Source organism: Acanthochromis polyacanthus, chromosome 24, assembly GCF_021347895.1.
Source record: "Acanthochromis polyacanthus isolate Apoly-LR-REF ecotype Palm Island chromosome 24, KAUST_Apoly_ChrSc, whole genome shotgun sequence".
In the NCBI taxonomy this organism is placed as follows: Eukaryota; Metazoa; Chordata; class Actinopteri; family Pomacentridae; genus Acanthochromis; species Acanthochromis polyacanthus.
This window is the reverse complement of record NC_067136.1, coordinates 398,831-411,160: the sequence shown is the minus strand read 5'-3', so window position 1 is coordinate 411,160 and position 12,330 is coordinate 398,831. Positions and strand designations below refer to the sequence as shown.

General features: G+C 39.0%; 2 protein-coding genes across 6 annotated transcripts in view; one reads left to right on the top strand and one right to left on the bottom strand.

Moving 5' to 3' along the window:
- The window catches only part of LOC127532610 (high affinity immunoglobulin epsilon receptor subunit alpha-like), a 175,850-nt gene that overhangs the window by 119,791 nt on the left and 43,729 nt on the right, over positions 1 to 12,330 (top strand). The window lies entirely within an intron of this gene.
- LOC127532620 (butyrophilin-like protein 9) lies at positions 943 to 11,819 on the bottom strand. Of its 4 annotated transcripts, none has more exons than XM_051944594.1 (3): positions 11,543 to 11,819; positions 3,130 to 3,462; positions 943 to 2,795 (listed from the first exon to the last, which is right to left on the bottom strand). In XM_051944594.1, the coding sequence occupies exons 1-3, from the start codon at positions 11,610 to 11,612 to the stop codon at positions 2,578 to 2,580; spliced, it is 621 nt and encodes a 206-aa protein (XP_051800554.1). In that variant the 5' UTR covers positions 11,613 to 11,819; the 3' UTR covers positions 943 to 2,577. The 4 variants fall into 4 exon arrangements, with proteins under 4 accessions (XP_051800554.1, XP_051800555.1, XP_051800556.1 ...); XM_051944595.1 differs by having other exon boundaries at positions 943 to 2,783; XM_051944596.1 differs by having other exon boundaries at positions 943 to 2,771; positions 11,543 to 11,818.

Here is a 12,330-nt window from a genome sequence, read left to right as displayed (position 1 = left end):
GTAGAACTGAAGAAGAACCTTAGATGAGAGATGACATCAAGAGAAGTCCAGATGGTTTGAAGTTCCTACGATCACCTTGAACCTGATGACTGAGAATCTACACAGACGGTCTGAAAGTGGTTGTTCAGGGAAACTTCCTGTGGTGATTAAAGGTTCTGGTTCCCTGACATGACCGACAAGTTTCTGCAGTGAAAAACACACCGATGTTTGTAGCTTTGATTTCCACAGCGCAGAGTTTAATAAAGACGTAAATCTTTGGGTTCCTTCAGCCAGTTTGTGATAAATGAGGCTCATATACGATATTCCAACCGGTTTGTCCACTTCTTCTTCAGCTCATCGAGAAACAAACTAACACATGGCAATAACATATCAAAAACCTGGATATCAATGCACAAAAGTCTCAAAAACCTAGAAATTTACACCTTGTTGCTGCTGCCTTCATGCCTGTACTTGATTATGGAGATATTATTTCCATGAATGAATGGACCCACTCTCTCAGACTGATTTATGATTGAATTTAGATTTATCTCTCGGGACTTTTTCCTGTTCTTTGTGTTGTTACTCTTTAACTTCATTGCTTGATTGTTTTGTAGATCCATTTCAATGTCTACGTCATGTTTGGTCATGAACTCATCTGTCTGGAACTCTGTTTTATGGTTATATTGTCTAGTATAGGTCTCTTAGTGTTGTTTGTCAGTGACTCAATGTTGTTTTGTTGTTATTTGAGGACGGATCTCTCTTGAGCGTCTCCATGAGATCACCTGTTTAAATAAAGGTTAAATTAAAAAATAAAGATGCCTGTCACAGATTGAAATGGCAACAGTGTAAGTAATAATTCAATTACAAGCAAAATACTTAACGAACTCCTAAATGTTAATGGACACTTGTAGGAAGAGGCTGGATGGTTTTGTTTATTTGTGAAACAAGACAGAACCTACAAAATACATCAATATTATTTATTAGAAAAAACTTCCATTTATTTTAATTATTTCATTAAAATGCAGTGCATAGCAGTAGGTAGACATGTTCACACAGAAATTTAAAATTCATGATTACCTTTTTAAAGAACAGTTGGAGATTTCTTTACAAAAATACACATTTAAATTCAACACAGAAAAGAACAGCCCCACGACTGTGCAGGAACTACAGCCTATAACCAGCGCTGAAGCAAAGAAATCTGCTTTTTTTCAATGTTCAAGAGTATTTTACATTATGTACATAAAAACATAAAAAATACATGCCTTTTTGATAGTTTTTGGCTTTTTCACATTGCCATTCCTTTAGTGTCTTTTAACAAGATATTCAATTCAGCAGAAACATTACTGGTAATTTACCTGGTTTTATTTCTGAGCCGCGATTTTCTATGTTTTATGTACAATACAGTAGATGATAGCTGGCAGAAATAACAAAACACGGTCACAAAGTCACCTAATTAAAACACGAGCAAAGGGCAAATAATGAAGATTAAATGTATGATACGTGAAAGACAAACCGGACTGAAGGACGAGTCAGATATACAACAGAAGGATGGATAATGGGATCAGCCTCGTCTGTGATGAAGTTGTGACAAACGGCTGAGTGTTTCTTTGAGCTGTTGGTTAAGTATTATCATAACATCATTTTATTGCCAATTCTTGCCATGTGAGTTTCCTGCACGGAAGTTTAACTTGTGTTGTTTTTCACTGCACATAAACAAATGCTTGTTCCTGATATAAAATGAGACACTCCTTACGCTGTTATAAACACCTCCTCCTACGAAAATTTCACAAAAACACAACACCGCAGAGCAACCCTATGCAGAGATCAGACGTCTCTGTGAAAGAGAGGCCAGATGCTGAATGCTGCTAAACACAGGAGACAGAGGAGATGATGCTACGGTCTCTGAGCCAATCAGGGCCCAGCGCTGTATGCTACGCATCTTATTTACTTTAAATATTCTTTTAATATGTTTTAATTATTATGATTGACCTTTTTGTTTTCATTTGTTTTAGGTTAGAAAAAGCTTATTTTACCACTAAAATAAATATTGGTGGTGGGAAGCGATTCCAAAAATTAATCTAATTAATTACAGGCTTTGTGATTTATTAATCGTGATTAATTGCCCCCTTTTTTTTACATACAGCAATATTTGACACAAAGTTTTTCAGTTCAAATACATTTTGGTTGACAGTTGAATCAGTGAGAGACATACACGTTTATAATTTAAAATTTATACAATAATAAAATTTTAAAACGGGACATATAGAGAAAAAGTGATGTTGATGATTTAAAGCCAGGATTTAGTTAAGTTTTTCCATTGTATGACAAATAATAAAAGCATAAATAGTTCAAGGACCTTCAGAAAGTAGAAAATCCACAGATTCATTCTGTTTTCATAGCTTCTGGGTCTGATAAATGCTGCAATATTGATGGTTCTGTTTTAGGATGTAATTTTTTACTTACAGAAGATTTTTTTATTAACTAAAAGTTTAGAAATTAAAATAATAAAAGACAAAAATTAAACAGCAAAAATGTTTGTTTCATTTCTATTTATCTACATTTTTCATCAGATTACTGCAAACTCCTGACATACCTGCTTTACACTTCCTGTTGCTCACCGGCTTCATCAGCAGCAGGCTGCTCTGTGTGGGCTTTCAGTTTCCAGAACGCAATCAAAACCGCAACAACCGCAAAAAGAGCTAGCAGAGGTACTGCCATCGCCAAAGGTTGTCGCCCACCGTGTTGCTCCAAGTCGCCTGCAGAGTTACCTGCAGAGTCACCTGCAGAGTTTCCTGCAGAGTTACCTGCAGAGTTACCTGCAGACCATAAAGAGGGAATAGAACAGAAAAGAATTTCTTTACTGTCATTGCACAGTGTACAACAAAATTAACAGCACAGTACAGCTGGAAATGTGCAAATATCAAACATGAAAATCCAGATGAACACTGGCCAAAGTAAGGGTTTCTATGAAAACCTTGAAGATTGCTTATTAGGTGCAATAAAAACTCTAAAAACAGTAACTGATGTTGCACCTGTGGATGAGCGTGTACAAAGGTGTGGATATCTCATGTTTCTGTAAATGTATCAGTGAGCAGATTAAATATCTTTATGTCACCGTTACGTCAACAACCAGCTTCATGTCCGACTCACCGTCTACGACCCTTAGTTTGACGGTGTAGCTGAAGTCGGTGGCTCTCCTGCTGCGATGTTTCCTGCTGATGTGAAAGGAACATTCGTACTCTCCAGAATCGCTGCTGGTGACGTTCTTCAAGGTGACAGACATGTTCCCGTCCTTCATCTTCGGGTCGCTGAGCTGCACTCGATGTTTAAAAGATGGAATCTGGTAGGACTCGTAGCTCCGGTTTTCTCGGAAGAAGAAGACGAATCCCTCCGAGTCTTTGCCCTGCATCTTCCATTCCAGAAGTGTGATGGCTCTCTCACTCCAACATGGAAGGATGACATCTTCTGATATCTTTGCCTTCACTGACACAAAGAAAAAACAAATAGTCAAATAAAGGCTTAACAGCTGATCTGAAGTCTAATCTGATGGGCCGATGGCTTCTGACTTTTTAAACTTCCTCATTACATTACAAAAGAGTTCTCATTTTCTTGGTTTTGTTGTTAGTGTGTGTAAACAGTTATCAGGCTGACATAGGGAATGATTTGAGTCTGATGGTCTTGGATGGAGGTCAGGATTCATCTGTAGAGCTTCAATACAGACACCATGCACTTTATTTATCTTTTAAAATCAAAGTCAAACAAAAGAATTCGACACACGAGCAGTTGGCAAGCGGAACCTGACTAACAAGAAAAGTTGCCTGAACAACAGCTGGCCGGTTGCCACGGTTTTCTGAAACTATGAGGTTTTACCAAAGTCAAACACAGCTCAGAGATCTGCGTTCTTTTCCTCAGTCTAAGTCCACGTCAGTCTGACACGTAGCAAGCTATTTCCGTCTGATAGAACACAAACCTTTAATCTAAAATGTTCTACGCAATCATAACCCTAAACCTTTACCTTTACCCTAAACCCTAACTCTAAATCCTAACCCTAAGGGGGCGTGGTTATGGCGCTGAACTAAGCACACGTTGTTTCTGTAGGCTCCTGGCGATATTTCTGAAAAATCCTGCAATTTCTCCTTAAACTACACAACAAAGGATAACTCATATCTGCGTTGATCCTGGTATACCCGCGACATCATGTCACCGAAGAAAGTTAAAAATAAAACAACTTTGTGCGAGGAAGACGACGTCCAAGATACTAACTACCAAGCTAACTCACCAGGCGATGCTAGCTCTGTGTGTCAAGAGGAAGGAGAAGGCGCTGATACAACTGCGGCACGCAGCATGGACCTCGGGCAGGTACTCGACATTATAAGAAGTGATTTCTCCTTAAAAATTAACGAGGTCCTGGTCGCAATTCAAGATGTTAAGAAAGAAGTGCGGGACTTTTCGACACGCTTGGATGAAGCAGAAGGGCGCATTAGCAATGTGGAGGACACAATTAACTCAGAGAAAGCCAAGTCCGATACGCTCGGTAAACAAGTGACACTCCTCGCAAACAAACTTGACGAGCTCGAGAACCGCTCACGCCGATCCAACCTTCGGATAGTCAACTTGCCAGAGAAGATGGAGGGAAACGATGCCGTGACGTTCCTGGAGAAATGGCTCCCAGAAACGCTGGGTCCAGCGACATTCCCAATACCACCGCTCATTGAAAGAGCACACAGACTGCCCGGCCGCACGCAACCGGACCGATCAACAAGACCGAGAGTCCTCATCGTGAAGTTTTTAAACTTCCAAGATAAAGTCCGAGTGATGCGAGCGGCCAGGGCCAAGGGCAAGGTGTTTTGCAGCGGCCAAGAGATCATGTTCTTCCCGGATCTTTCCACGGAGCTCCACCGGCGAAGGAAGGGATTTAACCGTGTGAAACAACAGCTGATGTCAATGAACATTCGATATGGAATAATCTACCCAGTGAAGTTACGAGTGACGTCTGATGGACAAACACGTGAGTTTGAATCCCCAGCTGAGGCTGAAAAATTCATCCAGGGTTTACAGACCACAAAAGACTCTAGTAATGACTAAAATGATCTGCTGTATCATCTACTTGCCTGTAACAAATTGATAATATGGGCCTTTAGGGCCAGCAACATACAGGTAAAACATTTTTTCTATTAGTCTACCTACAGATAGCTTTCCTAGAAGACAGCCAGGATACAAATGTCAACGGTATGCATTTTACCTGTTTTTTTTATTTTTCTCTCTAAAAATTCTGTCAGTGTAGTTTACACCTTTTTTTGTTGCCAGGAGACATAACTGTCTCGCTAGTTCTGTTATAATGACAGCTTGGGTTAGTGGAGCTGCTCCCTTGTTTACATTGGATCAGTGTAGGCACTTAACTGGACCCCCAAGTCAGGGGGAGGGGTGGGAAGAGAAAAGTGATGTCCTGTTCAGGTTGACAGCACAGGGGTACTGTTATTGGCAGGTTTTGAGGTGTTTTTTTTTTTTTTTGTTATTCCTTTTCTCTTTTCTGTACCTTGCCGTTCACTTTCTGCTTATGCACTCCCGATACTACACACACAGAACAAATGTACCTACAACTAAAGAAAGATAATATGCTGTACAAGCTTGTTTATTATTAGGACTTGATGACCACAATTAAAGATATTAAATTCACTTCTTGGAATGTTAGAGGGATGGTAAAATTAACTAAATTAAAACAAGTAATTACTAGGCTCAAACAACTCAAATCCTCAGTAGTATTTATTCAGGAAACCCATTTAGTCAATGAGGACTTGATAAAAATACGAAGGAGATGGCCTGGGAAAATACTAGCTTCCTGTTTCCCCTCTCACTCGAGAGGGGTTATGGTATTAATTCATAATACAGTCCCTTTCCAAGTAAACAACTCCATTCATGATAAAGCTGGTAGATTTTTGGTGGTACAAGGAACACTTTTGAGAGAAAATATTAATTTGGTTAACATTTATGGCCCCAACGATGATAATCCATCATTTTTTGAAAATTTATTTCTATTGCTGGCCAGTTTGCCTGGTAAAATTATATTGGCGGGGGACTTAAATTGCGCTTTAGACCCGAGGATTGATCGTTCGTCAGGGACGGATACTTCCCACCTTCAGACAAGGAAAAAAATTCATCAATATATGAAAGATTTGAACCTGTGTGACCCCTGGAGGATGCAAAATCCCAACAAAAGGGAATTCTCATGCTACTCAGCAGTATTCAAAACTCACTCCAGAATAGACTACTTCTTAATTTCTGCATCTCTCCTACCCAATATAACTAATAGTATATATGACAGCATTGTTTTGTCAGATCATGCTCCAACCTCATTATATTACAAAATTAAACAAGCAAACAGGCATTCAACTACTTGGCGATTACACCCAAAGTGGTTACAGGATTCAGACTTTTTAAAATTTATAGGAGAGCACATTGACCTCTATTTCTCATTAAATACGGACCAAACATCTGCAGCCATTAGATGGGATGCCTTTAAAGCGTATATTAGAGGGCAAATGATAAGCTTTACCAGCTCTAAAACTAATAAATTCAAACAGACAATGGGTGAACTAAATGATAAAATTAAAGAATTAGAAGGGGAAATTATCATAGATGATTCGCCACAAAAGAAACAGGAATTGAGGATCCTTAAAGCAAAATATGAGGAGCTTTCTTCGCTTAAAGCCGAAGAGGGTCTAATAAGACTAAAACAATCCTTTTATGATCAGGGCGAGAAACCCGGTAAATTACTGGCTTGGCAGATAAAAATAATTGAATCTGAGAGAGCGATTAACTCAATTATGAATGATCATGGAAAATTATCAACAGATCCTACCGAAATTAATGACATATTTGTATCATACTATAAAACCCTCTACACCTCGGACTACCCACAAAATTTGGTCAACCAAAATAGTTTCTTAGATAGATTGATTATTCCCCGCATCTCTGAAGATTCAAAAATTGAACTAGACAGAGAACTTAATTTGAATGACATCTCCAGTGCCATTGCTGAGATGAGTGGAGGTAAGGTTTCAGGTCCAGATGGACTTCCAATAAATATATATAAACTATTTAAAACAAAATTGATAGCTCCACTATTGGAGGTTTACTTAGAATCCTTTAAAGTTGGCTATCTCCCCACGTCATTACGAAATGCACTAATCACTCTCATTTTAAAACCAGGCAAAACACCATCTGAACGGGGATCTTACAGACCCATATCATTGTTAAATTCGGATACTAAGATAATAGCTAAGGCTCTCGCTATGAGATTAGAAAAGGTTTTGCCAGCCATAATTCATGTAGACCAAAACGGATTTGTGCAGAATCGCCAGGGGTTCCATAATGTAAAGAGAGTTCTTAATATAATTCATGAATGTGAAGAATCCCCTGACACTGCAATACTTTCAGTCGACGCAGAAAAGGCGTTCGATTGTGTCGAATGGCCTTATCTCCTCGGGGTACTTAAGCGATTTGGATTTGGTGATAGCTTTTGTAAATGGATTGAAATCTTGTTTGTTGATTCTTCTGCAATGGTGTCTACTAATAATTTCATATCCCAACCTTTTGAACTATTTCGTGGCACTAGACAAGGATCACCAATTTCGCCTCTTCTTTTTGTAATAGCCATGGAACCATTAGCTATAGCCATTAGATCCTACTCCTCAATTCATGGTATTATGACTGGAAGCATAGAACATAATACAGCAATGTATGCTGATGATACTATTGTGTTTCTATCAAATCTTACAGAATCGATTCCTTCTCTATTAGAGCTTTTTGGTGAGTTTGGTTCCTTCTCTGGATTCAAAGTCAACAGAGAAAAATCTTTTATCATGTTCTTGAATACTAAGGAGAGAAAGAACCCCCCTGTAATGCATCCGTTTGTGAATGCCACTGAAGGATTCAAATACTTGGGCATCAAAATTACCCCAAAAATAAACAATATTAGCATAGCCAATTATGATTCCTTGTTAGCAGAGGTCTCAGAAGAAATTACTAGATGGACAACACTGCCTTTTTCTATCCTAGGAAGGATAAACATTATAAAGATGACTTTGCTACCAAAATTTTTATTTAAGTTCCAGTCTATTCCACTGGCCCCTCCTCCCTCATTCTTCCTGAGAACCAGAAGGCTTTTCTCTAATTTCATATGGAACAATAGGAAGCCAAGACTTAGACTGTCTCTAATATATTTGCCTTATGATAGGGGAGGGCTGCAACTACCAAACCTAGAATGGTACTATTGGGCTGCGCAACTTAGGGCCACAATGTTTTGGTTTTCTGAAGATGTCCACTTGCCCTGGCTAGAGGTTGAAAAGCTTAGCTCAAAAGGATTAGCACTGGATAACTATCTATTTTCCGCTTCCTTTAAAACTTTGAATAAGAGCACCACTAATCCTTTCATCAAAAACACTATTGTTGTTTGGAACGCTGTTCAGAGATTTTTGGGTGACTCTCCAGGGTTATCATGTTTCTCCCCCATTTGGGGTAATGAGCGCTTTGCTCCAGCAAAAAATGATATGGGTTTTAAAACATGGTTGAACAAAGGTATAGTGAAACTTCAAGATGTATACAAAGATTATACTCTAATGTCATTTAATGAGTTAAAAGCAAAGTATGATATACCGCAAAAACATTTCTTTAAGTACTTACAACTTAGAAGTTTTATTCTGGCAAACTTAAACAATTCAGTTCAACAACCTCCACTTTCCATTCTAGAAACCCATGCTACAAAAAACTGCTTTGGCAAAAGACTGATTTCTATGTTCTATAACATGATAGTGGAAAGGCATAATGAAAACTCTGACAGTAAGAGACAGGAGTGGATACGAGACTTACAAAAAGATATAACAAGCAGTGAATGGGCTAAAATATGTTTAAAAATACACACTCAAACTATCAACACTCGATTAAGAATGATACAATTTAACTGGATAATGCGTACATACATCTCTCCTGTACAGTTAAATAAGTTTGACCCTAACATACCTGATTTATGTTATAAATGTAACAAGCATCAAGGTACTTTATATCACTGTTTGTGGAATTGCGAAGAGATTCAAAAATTCTGGAACTCTGTTTTAAAGTATATCTCTCAAATTACAACATCCCCTGTACCACTATGTCCTAAGCTGTGCATTTTAGGCATCTATCCAGATAAATGTGCTCTATCTTGTAAAGAAAGAAAAATGGTTGACCTATGTTTGCTACAGGCCAAACGTTGTATTGCACTATACTGGAAAAATGTTGGTTGCCCCTCTTTTACTCACTGGTTAAACAACGTAACCTCAGCCCTTGCTCTTGAGAAACTGACCTATATTATCAGAAAGAAGGCTTCTGAATTTTATGAAGTTTGGAAGATGTTTTTGGAACTTTTGAGAACTGGAGACATAGAGGAGACAGTGGAGGAATAGGACAATGGAATAACACTCAGGAGTGCATGAGGCCACAGACATTTGAAAAGGTGTTTTTTTTTTTTTTTTTCTTTTTTCCCCTTTCCTTCATTATTGTTATTAATTGTGGAACTTTAAGACTGTCTACGTACATTTATCCTTATTATTACCTCCTTTGATCTGATTGATTGATGGTTGTTTGTGTGTACAATGTGTGCTAATGTAGTTATTTGTTGTATTCTATTTATTTAACTATTTATTTTCTACTGCCATTTGACTGGGTGTTTTGGGTGTGAATGTTGTTGAGTTTTGTTATATTGCAAAAATAATAAATATATGTTCAAAAAAAAAAAAATCCTAACCCTAAACAAGAACCCTAAACCCTAATTCTAACCTGAACCCAACCCTAAACTCTAAACCTAAACCCTTTCTAAACTTAACTCAACCTTAAACCTTAACCGTAAACCTTAACCCTGAACCCTAAACCCTACATGAACTCAGTAAATAGTTCCATCCATTCAGACTGTTGGATTCCAAGAGGTTGTTTACTAATTAATAAAGAAACTGGCATAGAGTGACAGGTTAGAGGTGGACACATCCATGCCATCAGCCATCACCACCGGACCACCACAAGTCCTCATCCCCTCCCCTACAGTCTACACCAATGACTGCACCAGTCCATCACCTGCTACCATATATCTCCAGTACTCAGATGATACCGCCATACTTTCACTGCTTACAGACAATAACTCTGTCCAGGACTATTACAACAGCAGTTCACACTTCACTCAGAGGTGGAAGGACAACCATCTCCATCTCAATGTCACGCAGACAAAGGAACTGATCATTGGCCCCCCCTCTACCCAGCAGCCCAGCCTCATCAATAACCAAGCAGTGGAAATAGTGGACAGTTTTGAATATCTTGGGATTAAATGACCATAAATCATCCAGTAAATAAGCCAGCAGAGACTCTCAGCCATCTGTAAACTAAAAGGATTTTATGTTGCCTCTTTCTCCTGTTGTTGTATTAAAATCCAGTCCGTCCTCCTGTCCTGCTCCACCTGCTTCTAAAACATGCTCTCTGTTTCAAACAAAATCCAACTCACACTTAAAACCACCACAGCCTCCAGAATCCCTCAAACCTCACAGAGTGTTCTGAAAATGACTGTATTTTATGACTAAATGTTCTTAATCATTGTAATACTGTGTTCAGTAATTTTCCATGAAGTGCTGTAAAGAGGAACCAAGACCTAACCAGCAGTGAACCAGAGATAACACAGACTGAGATGTGTAACTCTGTTTCAGACATTTGTTCAGACTCTGTTCTGTTCATGTTGACTGATTTAGTAAAACTTTGCTTTGACTTGAGAGATGACTCTGAGCATTGATTTCCAGAAGTCAGAACTCTACTGGAGAGTTTTAATGACACAGAACTAAACAACAGGGTCACTACAGGAACCACAATCATAATAGAACAGGAAATAACACACCCACAAAACACACACTACCAGTCAAAAGTTTGGACAAACCTCCTCAGTTAATGGCTTCTATTTGTTTGTACTATTTTATACATTGTAGGTTAATATTGAAGATTAACCCCTTTTTGTTTGCAACATAATTCTATATGCATTCTTTTATAGTTTTGATGTCTTCAGTATTAATCTACAATGGAGAAAATCATTGAATAAAAAACACTGAATTAGAAGTTGTTCAAGCTTCAGACTGGTGATGTGCACATAGACGAGGAGGACGAGGAAAAAGTCTGATCCCATCCATCATAGCAGCCTTAAAACCACACTTAAACGTTGAACAATGTAGTTTTAGAACGAGTGTTTCTGTAATGTAAGCCAGGCAGAACAGTGCTGTGGAGAACAATTTATCCACCATGACAATGAAGTTCAAGTCTAACTGAGACGGAAACAGTTTAGACGAGACAATAAAAGTCCTCTGATCTGCCACGACATGCAGCGCTGAAGTCTGTCCTCATGAAACCTGACACCTCTTCAGGGAAGCGAAGTGGTGAGGTTACAATGAGGACTGGGGAAATGTAGACGGAGCGACACCAACAACAGCAGTCTTCTGGGAAATCCAAACTGAATTATCAGGAAAAGAAACACCCACTCTGAAAATTCCCCACTCACCCTCAGTGCCGCCCACACCTGCCGTCCACAGCAATAGAAGGAAGGCCACGCCTGATGTTAAGCCAGCCATTGGACAGAGCAGCCTGCTGCTTAGAGCCGGGTTCTGCTCGAGGTTTCTTCCCTGTTAAAAGGGTGTTTTCTTGCCACTGTCGCCTTTGGGCTTGCTCTGGGGGTCAGGCATATGGGTTCTGTAAAGCGTCTTGAGACAATTTGACTGTAATTGACGCTATATAAATAAAATTGAATTGAATTGAATTGAATTGAATTGAATTGAATTGAATTGCTGTGTAAGTCTGATCCTCGTATGTGCAGTGACTGAAGCTGTGCTGGTGAAGCTTATATTCACCTTATTCAGCTCCGCCCATTTTCCAATGGGAGGGACTTCCTGTTTTGAGTAGCACTTCCGGTAACTCGGTCATGCCGGTGTTTACAACTGAGAAAGTGATGTGGGAAGAAACGAAAACCTCTTTAAAAAACAGAAATGGATCAAGTCTGCCTCATCCGTGACTTATTACAGAGTGGGAGGATGACATGAAAAAGTGGCCACAAGTCATGTATGGTGATATTTTTAACTATTTCGTGTTGTCTCTTGGCGTTGATCGCTCGGCTATGAGGAATTATAAGAGCACTGAAGCCTATCAATATTTGCACAGTAGTAAAGTCGGCGCTGTTCTGTTACATCAAGAACGGGAATATACGTTTCTTAAAGCTAATGTCAGCCCGAGTCAGGCTAGTACCTCCTCACACATGGTGTGTGTTGGTGACAGCTGATGAAGCGGTGGAGACCA